Source organism: Rhineura floridana, chromosome 6 (genome assembly GCF_030035675.1).
Source record: "Rhineura floridana isolate rRhiFlo1 chromosome 6, rRhiFlo1.hap2, whole genome shotgun sequence".
NCBI lineage: Eukaryota > Metazoa > Chordata > Lepidosauria > Squamata > Rhineuridae > Rhineura > Rhineura floridana.
Window position 1 is genome coordinate 21,127,296 of NC_084485.1, and position 16,343 is coordinate 21,143,638.

At 42.1% G+C, this 16,343-nt stretch overlaps 1 protein-coding gene across 4 annotated transcripts in view; it reads right to left on the reverse strand.

The window, feature by feature from the left end:
• Window positions 1-734: 734 nt before the first annotated feature.
• The window catches only part of CIMIP1 (ciliary microtubule inner protein 1), a 49,357-nt gene continuing 33,748 nt past the window's right edge, over window positions 735-16,343 (reverse strand). For 2 of the 4 annotated variants that reach the window (XM_061630266.1, XM_061630265.1), the window contains exons 2-4: window positions 12,661-12,742; window positions 11,494-11,592; window positions 735-1,025 (exon numbers count right to left, since the gene is read on the reverse strand). In XM_061630266.1, coding sequence (XP_061486250.1) covers window positions 870-1,025; window positions 11,494-11,592; window positions 12,661-12,742 — 337 coding nt within the window. In that variant the 3' untranslated portion in view covers window positions 735-869. Of the gene's footprint in view, window positions 1,026-7,666; window positions 7,814-10,549; window positions 10,591-11,493; window positions 11,593-12,660; window positions 12,743-16,343 lie in introns of those variants that run through there. The other 2 variants (XR_009763197.1, XM_061630267.1) reach the window with 2 other exon arrangements.

The window sequence follows — 16,343 nt, forward strand, 5'->3', positions numbered from 1 at the left end:
GGCTCCAGAGGCTGGCGGTATGTATAATTCTCAGCAGGTGCCTAATAATGCCTACACCTGTTGCCAGCCCTGATCTGACACCGTTTTTCCAGCATTGTTGCATCAGTCAAATTGGGAGCTCCTTGTAGATGTTTACAAGAAAAGAAAAATCTAAGATCACAGATCTCTCATAGAACATGTAGCTACAGGGCTGGCCCAACACATTTTGCTGCCCAGGTTCGATCCCCAGCTCCTCCAGGGAGAACCCTGTCTGAAACCCTGGAGAGCTGCTGCCAGTCAGTGTAGATGAGGTGTGGGGAACCATTGGCCCTCCAGATGCTGCTGAACTGCAACTCCCATCAACCTTGGCCACAGGTTCCCCACCCCTGCCCTAGTGCAGCAAATCTGCTTTTAAAAACACACAGATGCACGCAAGCACACTTTTTGTTGTTGGGAAGGCGACGGGGAAATGCACTGAAAAGTGTGGAATGCAAGAACGATTAATGGGAAGATGTATAAATACTCCGCAAGCAAGTTGGGATGAATGTGCGTTGTCGTAGAACCTCCCTGCAAACAAATCAGAAGGAATGCTCAATAGAGACCTGGAGGTCTAACCACTGCATAAGTTTTGTGCAAGCAAATTAGAATGAATGTTGAATAAATTTTTTACAAAGCAAGAACACCACTTGGGTTACACAAAAGAGCAAAAGAGCAGTTGTCTGTTGTATATTGCGTGTTTTAATAAAACAGCCCTAAGCCATGCATAACCTTATAATTAACCTTCACCACTGAAATGGTGCAGAAACTCATTTTAAATATCAACATTTGCCTAACAGGAGCAGTTGAAAATGTGCGTAGGTTAGAGGCAATCTAGACGTCGTTTCTCAAAGTCAGTCAGTTGGTTCATTTGGCCATTGCAGGTCCTTGTAAAAGGCACCTTTGCAGCTTCTGATCTGAGAATAACGTTCAAGTTCCAGCCCTGGCACTGTTGATCTCCAGCCGATAAAACCTTGTGTTGTTTGAGGGACAGGAGGAGATGGGATGATCTGAAATTGAGGAGCACGTCATTTATTTCTTTGGGCATTGATATCCCACCTTTCTCTGCTACAACCAAACTCAAGGCAGCTGACAAGTAAAAATATAATCAAAACAAGATAAACAGTAAAATATATTTATTTATTTATTACCCACCCTTTATTTAATTTATTCACCATAAAACAACATCATAAAATCCATATTGGCAACATCCAGTCGAAAAAGATATCATCGGAAGCCCTCACTAAAAATGCCTGCCAGAATCACAGGAACATAGGAAGCTGCCTTATATGTAGCCATCTAGCTTTAATATTGTCTACACTGACTGGCAGCAGCTCTCCAGGATTTCAGGCAGGAGTCTAGCCCCAGCTGGAGATGCCGGGGATTGAACCTGGGACCTTCTGCACGCAAATCAGATGCTCTACCATTGAGCTACGGCCCTTTTCAAATCAAGCGGTCTGAATAGCCTGTTGAAAAGTGGGCAGAGAGGAGGCCAGAGGTTTTCCATAATTTAGGCAGCACAATGGAAAAGGCTTTTTCTCCTTCTTTTGTCCCCGCCAAACACACTTCCGTTGGTGAAGGAACAGAGGATGCCCTCAGAACATGAGTACATATCTCCGGCCAAATATTTAGGCAGAACATTATGTATTTCTTCAACCTTTTTTCCAATGAAGCCATGCAACATAATTTTTCTATATTTTTCTGTATTCCAGGTCCACTTGTAAGAACGTAAGGACATAAGAGCCCTGTTGGATCAAGCCAGTGGCCCATCTAGTCTAGCATCTTGTTCTCCCAGTAGCCAAGAAGTGGGAGAAGAAATAAAATGCAGTATCCTAGATGATGGCCTTGCTGACTCTCGGGAACACTGAACAGGACCCCTCCATGCTACAAAATTTTGCTCCAGATTCCACTTGTTTATATTCAAAACAAACCGTTTCACATAAAGAAAGAAAAATTACTGTGGTTCTTTGAAGACTTAAAGAAAAGTCCCAATGAAGCAGCCGAGAATATGTTTCTGACCATGATGGGATTAAATACTGAAAAAAGCGCTAAATTATTGGAAGAGTGTTTACTTTAATGCCACTTTTACAAGAGACACTTAAATCAATATGGATTTCCCATGTCTGCCTTATGCACATGGTAACGCTTAAATCTTCATGTGGCCTTTGAAATATACCATTGCCACTATTTACCACTTCATGAGGAATGCTGGATAGAGAGGACACAAAAATATGCAAGCTCCCAACAATTCAAGTTTAATTGCTAACATTTCTAGGGACCACCATTAGGAGTTATATGTGGCTGTTTCATGTGATATATGCATAATCACACCTCCAAGCTCAAACACTCCCCATGTGAGAAGCAAAAAGACCTCCTCAATGCCATGTGTGAGAAGACAATACTTGGAATCCACACACTTGCTCAGGAGTATGTCCCACTGAGGACTGCAGCTGTTTAAAGGAGTGCAAGAGCAGAGAACAGATGTTTATTTTGTAAAACCATTAAACTCAAAGTGGCCCCTAGATATAGAAATCTGCAAGCATGATATGATGCCCTTTACTCAGGTCCAAACAGACACTAGGTGAGAGAGAGTGGAAGAATTTAGTTTCCCCAGAACACAGGTGTCTTGTGGACACAAGGTTTTGGTCATCAGTCCATTGGAAATCTGTTTGTACAAGTGAGTTGACCCTCACTAGGATCAGAATGAATACTTAAAGAAGTAGAAAAACAGTAATGTGTATAACAGCAAATTTAAACAGTTAATTTTATTTATTGAGGTAATTTATAACCTGCTCTTCATTAAAATGAATTCTGGAGTGGGATACAATATAAATTTTATAAAATCCATAATGAAATAAAATCTGAAAAAATCAATCGCAACAAATCAAATTTACATTACGGTACCGCAGAAATGCATTTATGTAGACTAACTTCTTAAAGGTAAGAACTTCCTTCCCAACACTTCAGGACACTAATAACATTTATGCGGAAGTTGAAAATAGTGGCTAGATTGGCAAATCACATGCTTAATGATTTACTATGAACTACTGCTTTGCTCCTCCCCCAGCGCAAGCACAAATCACAAACCTTGGCTTAGCATGACATCCAAATCTGGGATTGAGGTTTGTTTCTTCCTCAATCAAAACACACCAGAAGCCAAGAGCAGTTCTTGGCTGGCTGATCATGGTTTGTTAGGGACCACAATCTTGGCTTGGACAGCACAATGAACTGAGATGTTTAGTTTGTTACTCCCAGTTAAAACAGGAGTGAAGACGAAACTATTAGACGGGCTGCAGAAGATGAAGTTCCATACTTTCTGCAAAAACAAGACTGCAGTACAAATCATGAACTGGTAATATCGAAATCAGAGTAAAGCTAAACAACAACAACAAAGCAATCATAATGCCAAAATACAATTTAAATAGCATCCCAGAAGAATATAAAGATCAAATAAGGAATAGATTTGAGGCTTTAAACTTAGTTGACAGAGAACCAGAAGAACTATGCAGTGAAGTCAGAGACATTATCAAGGAAGAATGCAAAAAGACAATACAGGCATACCCCGCTTAAAGTAGCTTCACTTAAAGTAGCCTTGCTATAAAGTACATGCTCCATACTCCACCATACCCCGCTTAAAGTACACGCGCTTTGCAATAATGGACACTTTATTGGCATGATGCCGCTGCCATCTAGTGGTGATTGCGTGCAGTACAAGTGAAGAATTGCTTCACTTTAAGTACATTTTCACTTAAAGTACACTCTCCAGTCCCATTGCGTACGTTAAAGCGGGGTATGCCTGTACCTCTAGTTAAAAAGAGAGAAAGACCTCAATGGATGACTGAAGAAACTCTTAAAATGGTTAAAGAGAGAAGGAAAGCAAAAGCGAAAGGAGATAGAAACACGGTTAGAACTCTAAATGCAACAATACACCAACTAGTACGTAGGGACAAAGAGAACTATTACAATAGTTATTGTATGGAAATAGATGAGGAGAACAACGAGGGTAGAACAAGAGCCCTATTCCAAAAGATTAGATAAATGACAGGAAAATTTAAACCAAGAGTAAGGATGTTGGATAATCTACAGGGAAACACTCTGACTGACAGAGATAAAAGGAAAATGGAAGCAATACATTGAAGAACTATATAAAAGAAATGCAAGGATGACAGATTCATTCATGGAGGAACCGTATGATGAAGAACCAGAAATTTTAGAGTGTGAGGTGAAAGCTGCTCTTAAAATACTTGGAAGAAACAAATCACCAGGAACAGATGGCATACCAATAGAGTTGATACCAGCTACTGATACTGAATCTGTCCAAATTTTGACAGAAGTGTCAACTAATATGGAAAAGAAAACAATGGCAGACAGACTGGAAGGGTTCAATATACATCCCAATTCCAAAGAAAGGGAATCCCAGGGAATACAGTAATTATCGAGCTATTGTCTTAATATCCTATGCAAGTAAAGTAATGCTCAAGATTCTACAACAAAGACTCTTACCATATATGGAGCAAGAAGTGCCAGATGTCCAAGCTGGATATAGAAAGGGAAGAGGCACCAGAGATCATATCGCAAGCATACTTTGGATAATGGAACGGACCAAGGAATTTCAGAAGGAATCACCCTGTGCTTTATAGATTACAGCAAAGCCTTGGACTGTGTAGATCATGAAAAACTATGGGATGCTTTAAAAGAAATGGGGGTGCCACAGCATCCAATTGTCCTGATGCACAACCTATACTCTGGACAAGAGGCTACTGTAAGTACAGAATATGGAGAAACCGACTGGTTCCCAATAGGTAAGGGTGTGAGACAGGGTTGTATTTTATCACCCTATTTATTTAATCTATACACAGAACTTGTAATACGGAAAGCGGGATTGGACCAAGATGAATATGGCGTGAAAAGTTGAGAAGAAATATCAAACAATACCATACTACTAGTAGATACCAGAAATGATTTGCAACGAATGCTGAAGTAAGTTAAAGAGGAAAGCACAAAAGCAGGACTATAGCTGAACATCAAGAAAACTAAAGTAATGACAACAGAAGATTTATGTAACTTTAAAGTTGACAACGAGGACATTGAACCTGTCAAGGATTATCAATACCTTGGCACAGTCATTATCCAAAATGGAGATAATAGTCAAGAAATCAGAAGAAGGCTAGGACGGGGGAGGGCAGCTATGAGAGAACTAGAAAAGGTTCTCAAATGTAAAGATGTATCACTGAACACTAAAGTCATGATCCTTCAGACCATGGTATTCCCGATCTCTATGTATGGATGTGAAAGTCGGACAGTGTAAAAAGCAGGTAAGAGAAAAATCAGCTCATTTGAAATGTGTTGGAGGAGAGGTTTGCGCATACCATGGACTGCAAAAAAGACAAATAATTGGGTGTTAGAACAAATTAAACCAGAACTGTCATTAGAAGCTAAAATGATGAAAATGAGGTTACCATACTTTGGACACATACTGAGAAGACCTGATTCGCTAGAAAAGACAATAATGCGGTGAAAAACAGAACGGAGTAGAAAAAGAGGAAGGCCAAACAAGAGATGGATTGGCCATAAAGGAAGCGCAGACCTGAACTTACAAGATCTGAACAGGGTGGTTCATGACAGATGCGATTGGAGGTCACTGATTCATAGGGTTGCCATTAGTTGTAATTGACTTGAAGGCACATAACAACAAGGTTTAATACAGAGATGGATAATCTTTTTTAGCTTGAGGGCTGGCCAACCCTTTGAGGGCTGCATGCCTTGTGCACATACAAACGCACAATTATACATAACTGCACACACAGTCACCACACTCAGCCTAACAAACACGCATGTACATGTTGAAACTAGCAGGCACACACAGTCACACAAACACACTGTTTGCCATGCACACATTCAGACAGGTCACCTCCCTACCCGCTCTTCAGCCTATCAACAATAAGAGTGGGGGCTGGATAAACAGAGGGGAGGGAAGAAATCGTCTTGCAATGGTGGCACTCCATTGGCAGAAAAGGCCCTTTTTCAGGTTTCAGAGAGGTGCCCAATTTCGGGATTGAAGGCATTTTGTCATCCAAATAACCCCGAATTGGCAACTTTTAGGACTGGAAAAGATGTTGATCCTTGTAGCTGTATCTTATGCAACACTCCTGAATGACTGTTGTGACAACCCCATAATGACTGAGTTGCATCTCCTTATTATAGGTTGTTATTATCATCATTGTCGTCATTATCATTTTCATTTTATTTTCCTCTCGCTGAGGGATTCAGGGTTCATGGAGCTACGGCAGGGCTGGGCTGGGTGGAGGGCAACGACTGAAGCTTTTCGTTCGCCTTGGCTTCTGTGCTTACTTTAGCTAAACGACCTCCAGAAGGCATGCTGGAAATGCTCTATCACTTTAACATCCAGTGGAGAAACACACAGTGAGAAAGCCATGTTTCTGGTTTGTTCTGTTGCCAGAGCCCTTTTACTTTGTTCCTCAGCCAAGACGGGGAAATGTTTGTGATATCTAGGCGGAGTACATCTTTTGAACCGATTTACTTTTCTTTCCTTCCTTTCCCCCCCCTTTCTTTTTCATTGCCATATATGCGCCACCCACAGAGTTGAACAATGGAGACAATGACGTCCTTCTACTTCCATGCTGCATGACAGACTGACAGAGGGAGTGGAAAGGGGGTGAAGGATTCCTTGCCTAACCCACTGGAAAAGATACATGATTTGTCTTTCTCATGGGAGAGAGCAAACTAATGTCAAACCACCAGTGCTTAAAGGCACATTTATTAATTCATTAACTCGTGCTCTTTCCTCCAAAGAGCTCCAAGCGGCACGCTTGGCTCTTCTCCCTCCTCTTCCGATTTTGTATCCTCACAACAAACCTGTGAGGTAGGCTAGGCTGAGGGTTAGTGACTCACCCAGTCCCCCAGTGGGCATCATGGCTGAATGGGGATTTGAACCCTGGCCTCCTAGGTCCTAATCTGACACTCTAAGCACTACATCCGTGCTTCCCATATTCCCCACCCCCGACCACTTAAAAATTACCGATGGTCTTGGCAGATCACTTGGCAGATTTTTCTGTCTGTTGTAGCAATTCTAATGCGCTGTGCTGGATGCTGTATAATCATTGTATTTTTATTGCTTCTTCTAGTTCTCATATTGTATTTTATTGTATTACTAGGGGTTCCATCTCTGTTCGATTGCTCGCCAACCTTGCCTACTATTGCCAGAGCGCTTCCATAGGTTGCCAGCGCTCCCACCTCCTTCACCTGCACACAGGTCATCAGCGCTCCCCCTCCCCCATGGTTTGCCAGTGCGCCCACCTCCCTCCTTGCACATGGGTCACCAGCCCTCTCTCCCCCTCCCCCTTCCCCACATGGCTCACCAGGCCTCCCCCCTGAATCCTCCTCCCTCCCCCATGGGTCACCAGCCCTCCTTCCACAGGTCCTCCTCCTCTCCCATGGGTCACTAGCACTCCTCCCCAGAGGTCCCCCTTCCTCCTCCTTTCCTCTCCCCACAGGTTCCCTTTCCCCCACTTCACCCCACCCCACCGACTGACAGATGGACAGACTGACCCACCATCGGCCAGGCCTGGCCAGGCCCAGCCACTGTTGACTGCCTTGCTTACCTCCACTGCCGTCCCATTCTCTCACTCACCTCATTATCACAGGCGCCATCACCGTCACCAGGAGCTTTGTGCACCGCTGCAACTACCGGGTGCCTTGCATGACTGCCGAGTGCCTCGTGCTGCTGCCACCAGGCACCTCAAGCGATTGGCAGCACCCCCACCTTGCAGGCTTACACCTGAGCAGAAGCGTGTAGTGTGACACAACAATATTACATAGGAAGACAATTTGCATTCCATGGAATTCAGACTGTAATATGATAAAATACAATATAAGAAGCAATGAAAAAACGGCGTGAATATTCAATGCAGAGATGCTGAGGACAACCTGAATGAAGCTTGTGGACCACAGTTTGGGAGTCCCTGCGGTACACCACACTGGCTCTCCTCCGCACAGTCCCCCAAGCTAACCTTTCTCTTGATGGGCAAGCCATATCTTGAAGGCTGCACATAGGGCAGGCTTAGTTCCAGACCTCCATATTTTACAGGCCACCAATCCAGATGTGATATAAAGTACCATGCTTATGCATGGAGCAAAGCAGAGTGCAGATGGTAACTTCCTGCACCACTGGCTCAGCATTCCTTTATCTTTGAGTCCTCAGATGATGTTGGATTACATCTCCCATTGTCATCCCAAACCAGCTTAGCCACTGGGCAGTGATGACAGGAGTTATTGCCCAATCACATTTGGAGATCCAAGGTTGAAATGTACAGGACTACATGATTTAGCCAAGAATGCATGTTTCTCTTGTCCTGTGAATGGATATCACATCAATCAATCAATCAATCAATGGTGATCACTCATGACCGAGTAAGATTGTCTTGCAAAATAAGGCCTTTAACGGTGGGTCCATAGGTGACTGTAGAGGCCAATCTTTGACCCACAGAGCCTCCCACAGTGAGGACATCCAGATGGAAGGCAGTCATGATGAGGATTTGCTTGACATGCCTTCCACTTCGCTCGTTTGTCCCTTTCACCCTGCATTTTGCTTCTTCACAGTCCATAGTGCCTTTGATAATAGCCGACCTCCAGCTGAGATGCTCATGGGCCACAGCTTCCTAGTTCTTGATGCTCATGTTACATTCTTTAAGGTTATCTTTGAGAACGTCTTGGAACTCTTTTGCTGTCCACCGATATTCTGTTTTCCATCCTTAAATTGGGAGTAAAGTAGCTGCTTTGGAAGACTGTGATCAGGCATTCAAACAACATGGCTGGTCCAGTGAAGTTGATGTTGAAGGATCATTGTTTCAACACTGGTGGTCTTTACTTTTTCCAAAAAGCTAACATTAGTCTGTCTATTTTCCCAAGTAATTTGCAGAATTTTCTGGAGGCAGCACTGTGGAATCTTTCAAACAGTTGGGAGTGGTGCTTATAAATGGTCCATGTTTCACAGGTGTACAGTAAAGTCGGTAGTAAAATGGCTTTGTATATAAGCATTTCGGTCTACCTGCGAAAATTCCAATCCTCAAACACTCTCCGCTTCATACGGGAGAATGCAGCACTCGCAGAGCTCAGACGATGTTAAATTTCAATGTCAACATCAGCTTTTGCAGAGAGATGCCTGCCAAGATAAGAAAAGTGATCAACATTCTCCAGGGTCGTATCATTAAGCTGGATTGATGGTGCTACAGAGGGACTAGTTCGCACCTGCTGATGAAGCACTTTGGTTTTTTTGATATTAAGCGAGAGGCCAAGCTTTCCATATGCTTCTGCAAAGACATTTAGGATAGTTTGAAGATCTTTCTCTGAATGTGTAGAGACCACATTATCACTGGCATATCGATGTTCTACAACAGAGGTTGTAGTTACCTTACTTTTTGCTTTCAGTCTACTGAGGTTAAAAAGCTTTCCATCTGTTCGATATATGATTTCCACACCAGTGGGGTTTCCCCAAAATAAGGTGTAGAATCATAGCAATGAAAATAACAAATAAGGTCGGAGCAATGACACTTCCCTGTTTTATGCCTGATCCAACTCTGAACGGATCGCTCTGAAAGCCATTGTTATCCAAAATTGTTGCCGTCAGGTCGTGAAGGAGTCAGAAGATATTCACAAATTTATCAGAGCATCCAATTTTCAGAAGGATGGTTGAGAGGGCAGTTCAATTCACAGTATCAAAGGCCTTAGTCAGATCAATAAACACCATATATAAAGGTCGATTCTGCTCCTGGCATTTTTCTTGAAGCTGCCGTGCAGTGAAGATCATATCCACTGTCCCCCTGGAAGGGCAGAAGCCATTTTGGGATTTGGGAAGAATATCTTCTGAGATAGGTAGGAGGTGATTTACAAGGATCCTTGCAAGGATTTTGCCTGCGGTAGCAAGAAGAGAGATGCTTTGATAGTTCCCAGAATTTGTTCTATCACCGTTCTTAAAAAGGGTGGTAATTATGGCATCCCTAAAGTCTTCTGGGATCTCCTCCCTCATCCAGATCTTTTTGATGAGTTTATGAAGTTGTTGCATAAGCTCAGGCCCACCTTCTTTAAAGACTTCAGCAGGAATCCCATGAGGTCCACTAACTTTGTTATTCTTCGTTTGTTTAATGGCTTTACTGACTTCATCCAAACCAGAGGCTACTGCAAGCTCATTTCTAGTTTGTTGTTGTAGAATTTGCAAGAAGACCTCATCAGCCACAGTAGAGTTAGTCGGTGTAATTAGCAATTGAGGCTTCACAAGCAAATAGCAGATGTGTTTGAACATTACCTGGGGCATTACATACAAAGTAAAGAGATGCAACATTCATTCATGTTGAATGAATGGCACCTGGTTGGCCACTGTGAGAACAGGATGCTGGACTAGATGGGCCACTGGCCTGATCCAGCAGGCTCTTCTTATGTTCTTATGTTCTTATTCATTCATTCATTCTTTATTTGTTTGTTTGCTTGCTTGTTTATTTATTTATTTATTGTATTTGTATACTGCCCCATAACCGAAGTTCTCTGGCTGGTTTACAGTAACTAAAAACATTAAAAACAAATATACACATTTAAAACACATATTTTAAAAACAATTTAAAACATAATTTAAAAAATTTGTAGAATCTCTCTACCCATCAATGTGCATTATTCTTCTTCTTACCAAAGCAAATTTGATAGGATGTTTATAGGGACTAAATAAAATTTCCCCATGATCTATGTCTAGAGTCTTAAGGCCTTCAGTCTGTCACCTTTTCTCCCAGAAGAATACACCATCTGGATCTCCCTGCTACTGATGCAGTCTCTTCTCTTTTAGAAAATGGTATGTATGTTTTTTCAAGACCTCAAATCTAATGTGGTTGGTGTGACATCCTTGTGGAGAAATGGGACATTTTAAGATTTAAATATCTCTGAAAGCGGTCTGCATGTGCTCCTGGAACATAAAATAATCTGGATTCTTATCTGTGCATCCAACACCTGCAGAGGTGAGATAACTAACCTGATGACATATATCTCCTACAGCAGGGCCACTGTACTGTAATGTATTGCACCATACACTTAAAGGACATTTAAAGCATATTTCCCCTTCCTGCCCCCCCCCCCAATCCTGGGAACTGTAAAGATGCTGGGAACTGTGACTCTGTAATGGGTAAAATACAATTCCCGGGATTCTTTGGCAGGAAAATGTGATTTAAATGTATGGTGTGTACCCAGCCCAAGACAATGAAACCTTTGCTCAGCAGAGTGTCCAAAGAATACCTCCTGTCTTAAGTAGACCTTTTAAAGTAGCCCTCAAGATTCCAGTACCATTTACTCTCACCTTTATGGAAAGACCTACCATTGTAAAATGACTGATGAGGAATCTTCCAAATTGCCTACCCACAGGTATTTTTTCATTGTTTTGAAATTGTGCTGACATTTAAAACTGTGTTACTTTTGCCTAACCTTAATATATTTTTCCACCGGTGTCACAGGTCGGATTTGTAAGTGTTCTGGAAGTGGGATCTTGGGCTTAGCAGGTTGTTTCTTTTCACCTTTTATCAACTAAAAATAGAAAAATGTAATAAAATAAATTGGTACTTCAGGCTGAGCTGTGTGTTGTGATAACATTGTAATAGCTCATATCTATCTAGATATTTATACTGTTCCCATCATAGCAGTATTTGACGACCTTGTACTTGACATCTGATATGAGGGCTATCTATTATACAGCTTTGGATGCTTTTGAAATCCACCATTTCATGCAAAGAATTAATTCTCATTTTCAGGCTAAGAACTGAATCTGGAGGACAGATAAGTGCTCTCAGCTGATGGCAATGTAAGTAAAGGACTTAACTTGTTTAGTAACAAAATAATATCTGAGGATGACTAAAAAAAACCAGCTTATAGAACTAAAGCATTTAATGTGAACCATAAATGCGGTATTTGCACAAAGCAAGGAAATCACTGTCTTAATACTAATGGCTGTTTAAAGTGGTATCCTTTAAATAAATAGTGTAGATGGGGCCTAAGATTCAACGGCTGGTCTGATTGACACAAAGGGTTTATCCGACTAAGTCCTACTCAGCTGTATGACAGGCAGAAATTCAACAGGTCATGCTTTTTCTAGTGTGGAAATACAGTCATGAAAAGCTTCACCATGACTACTTTCTAACATTATGCCATGTCCCCATGGCAGCGATTTTGTGACTGGTGCCCCCAGCACTCTCTCAAAAGTTTTTGAAATGTGCCTTCTAGTCCAAAAAAGTTGGCAACTTCTGGGTTAGTGTGTATGCAGCCCTAGTTGTGTTTTAAGCTGGTAATGTATACACAGCCTGAAGCACAGTTCTTCATTTAGCATGGTGACGAAACTTTGCAGCTTTTGAAAATGTAAACTTTTATTATTTTTTCCAGTTCATGTGTTAACTTCCCTCTCATCGGAACAAATAATTGTCCCAGTAAATAATTATTAGGGTTTCTTTTTAGGGCCATAAGTAGGATATAAATATTTCTATAAAATGATAATGCATTACCACATTTCTGCAATACATGCTGTGAAGTGAGATTAAGAACTGAAACAAAATTGTTACACACACACACACACACACACACACACACACTATATATATTTACCTCTTCAGCTGGTGTCAACAGAAACCCCCATCTCTTCGGCCATCTCCTTGCAGCTATGTGTTCTGTTTCAACGTGATCCTTCCTGATGCAAACAGAAAAGAAATGCCTTACAAGGCTTTCCAAAACAGATCTAACAAAAGCATTTCAGATTCCTGCATAAGGAGATCCCCAAGCACAACTCTTTCGAAAGACATGAGCCTTATGCTAGCAGAGAGCACTAAGGATTGCAGTCTCTGAAAAGGTAGACATTTATAAGACCATCACATTCAGATTTGCGCTAGTTCGTGCAGACGGATTTTCTGTGGGGAAAAAAGTGCAATGTAGGAGAAAAATAAAATCTTGAACACAGGACTTAAAGGGAGGGACCACGGCCCAGAAGACCAGATGATTTGCATAAAGAACATCCTGGGTCCAATCCTTGAAATTTCCTTTAGAAAAAGGATCTGGTAGGATCCGTATCAGGTGATGGGACAGAAAGAGCAAGGCTAGTTGCCAGAGTGGACAATACTGGGCTAGTCTGACTTATTTATTACATTTATATCCCACCTTTCTTTTCATGATTGAAACCCAAGGCGGCTTACATATGGTTCCCAGGTGGTCTCCCATCCAGGGACTGACCAGACCTGCCCCTACTTAGCTTCAGCAGGGAGCTGGCCTTATGTGCCTTCAGACCATAGGCTGGGACTTGGTATGAAGCTGCATCCTGTGTTCCTAAGTGGTCCTATGCAAAGCTGAGTGACACTTAAACAAATAACTAGATTGAGGTTTGCTCAGGGGCAGCTGGTGGCTTCATGTAAGGTGGATGTGGCGCTGGAGCTGGCGCCAGCGGGAGACTCACTTCTCTGGACGCTGCCGAAAGCCATGTACGGGAGCAGCTGCACAACACACCGACGCGGCACTGCAGCATCGAAGCCGACGAGCTCTCGTACCGGCAGCAGGCGGCCAACCTTATCCAGGACATGGACCGGCATCTCTCCGTCTTTCTTAATGGCCACTGCCATTATTACCACCATGGGCGTGGAGGCATGCGGGTCCAGCCCTCGGGTGCTGACTTTCCGGGATGAGGAGGCCCAGTTGCTGGGCGCCAACACCCAGGGCTCTGAGTCCGAGGTCCGAGTTTGAGTTTACTGACTTCACCCTGCCCAGCTAGACTCGGATGCCGCCCAAAGCGGAGAGTGATGTGGGTGGTGGCAGCAGCAGCGGAGGAGGAGGAAGTTCCGCACAAGGCACCCCTGGAGTCCCCGGAGGAGCAGTGGGGTTGCCCTCTGTCGCCTCGCCGGGGCAGCTGGACGCCCAAGAAAATCAGGACATTCCCCTCCCAACATCAAACATATGAAACTATAGACCTGGTTGCAATGCAATTCAGCTGGCTTTGAGGAGACTGGAATTTAACACAGAAAATGCAGTTACTTGTACCATGGATAAAGGCACCATTAAGAGCTATTATGTGTATTGTTATTTAATTTCTGCAGATTGTATTTTGTATTGTTTTATTGATGCATTTTTATGTTGTATTTTATATTTGTGTCTTTGTTGTAAGCCGCCTTGAGGGCCTTTGGCGGGGTATAAATAAACTAATAATAATAATGTAAGAGGAGCAGTGGAATCTGCTCTGGGTTTTAGTCTGAACTTTCAAGAAGTTGTCCAAGGTGCTTTCAGCAGTTCTGTGATTAAGTTTCACTCAGATTTCAGCGCCTTGGACAGCTCATTGAAAGTTCGGACTAAAACATGGAGCAGATTCCGCTGCTCCATTGGCATGGAGCCACCAGCAGTGACTGGGCTTGTTATGTATTTTCAATAGGACTTTAATACTAATGCCGATTAACACATTAGATTTTTCAGAGGATCACCCATCAGTGAGTGACTTCTATGGTCTGGACAGGATACCCACAAGAACAGAGTGGCCTCATTTTAGTTCTAGGTGGACTTTTGCAAGCAATTATTGGTCCCAAACAGGGATGCACATTCCCACTCTCACTAAATGCATTATGCTTTATGAGGTCTGGATAACAATAAGCTAAACACATAGTCATTTCTTCTTGCCCGGGAATCCTCACAGAACTCCAAGTCTTAGGACTTTGGACTGTTAGAATTCTTACCATGCTGAAATGCACTTCATATATCAGAGGAAGTGGATTCTAATCCTTGAAAGTATAGTCAGAATAAATGTGTTTGTCTTTAAAATGCCACAAGACCAGAATATGTAGTGTGGAAATTGCCTTGAGGATGGCAAATTTCAAGCTTACTGTGACTTACTAGTGACATTAGAACAGGTTCCAGATTCTCCAGTAACTTAATCACAAATATTTTTGAAGTCCTGAAGCCTGAATTTCGATAAGTTAATTTAAAAAAGAAATATGAGTTATGGAATGTATAACAGAAATTAAAATTGAGTCTGACTACAATACAATTTAAGTAACATCCCAGAAGAATATAAATATTAAATAAGGAACAGGTTTGAGGCTTTAAACTTAGCTGACAGAGAACCAGAAGAACTATGGAGTGAAGTCAGAGACATTATCAGGGAAGAATGCAAAAATACCTCAAGTTAAAAAGAGAGAAAGACCTCAATGGATGCCTGAAGAAATTCTTAAAATGGTTAAAGAGAGAAGGAAAGCAAAAGCAAAAGAAGATAGAAACACGGTTAGAACCCTAAATGCAACAATACACCGACTAGTACGTAGGGACAAAGAACTATTACAGTAGTTATTGTATAGAAATAGAAGGGGACAACAAAAAGGGAAGAACAAGAGCCCTATTCCAAAAGATCAGAGAAATGACAGGGAAATTTAAAACGAGTAGGGATGTTGAATTATCAACAGGGCAACACACTGACTGACAGAGATGAAATAAAAGGAACATGGAAGCAATACACTGAAGAACTCATAAAAGAGATGCCAGGATGACAGACTCATTAATGGAGGAACCGTATGATGAAGAACCAGAAATTCTAGAATGTGAGGTGAAAGCTGCTCTTAAAATACTTGAAAGAAACAAATTACCAGGAACAGATGGCATACCAATAGAATTGCTACAAGCTACTGAGACTGAATTTGTCCAAATTTTGACTAAAATCTGTCAAAAAATATGGAACCTAAACAATGGCCCACAGACTGGAAGCGTTCCATATACATCCCAATTCCAAAGAAAGGGGATCCCAGGGAATGCAGTAATTATCGAACTACTGCCTTAATATCCCATGCAAGAAAAGTAATGCTCAAGATTCTACAACAAAGGCTCTTACCATATATGGAGCGAGAAATCCAAGCTGGATTTAAAAAGGGAAGAGGCACCAAAGATCATATCGCAAACATACGTTGGACAATGGAACAGACCAAGGAATTTCAGGAGGAAATCACCCTGTGCTTTATAGATTACAGCAAAGCCTTGGACTGTGTAGATCATGAAAAACTATGGAATGTTTGAAAAGAAATGGGGGTGCCACAGCATCTGATTGTCCTGATGCACAACCTATACTCTGGACAAAAGGCTACGGTAAGGACAGAATATGGAGGAACCAACTGGTTCCCCATCGGAAAGGGTGTGAGACGGGTGTAATTTGTCACCCTATTTATTTAATCTATACACAGAACATATCATATGGAAAGCGAGATTGGACAAAGATGGAGGTGTGAAAATTGGAGGGAGAAATATACCATACTAGCCGAAACCAGTAATTATTT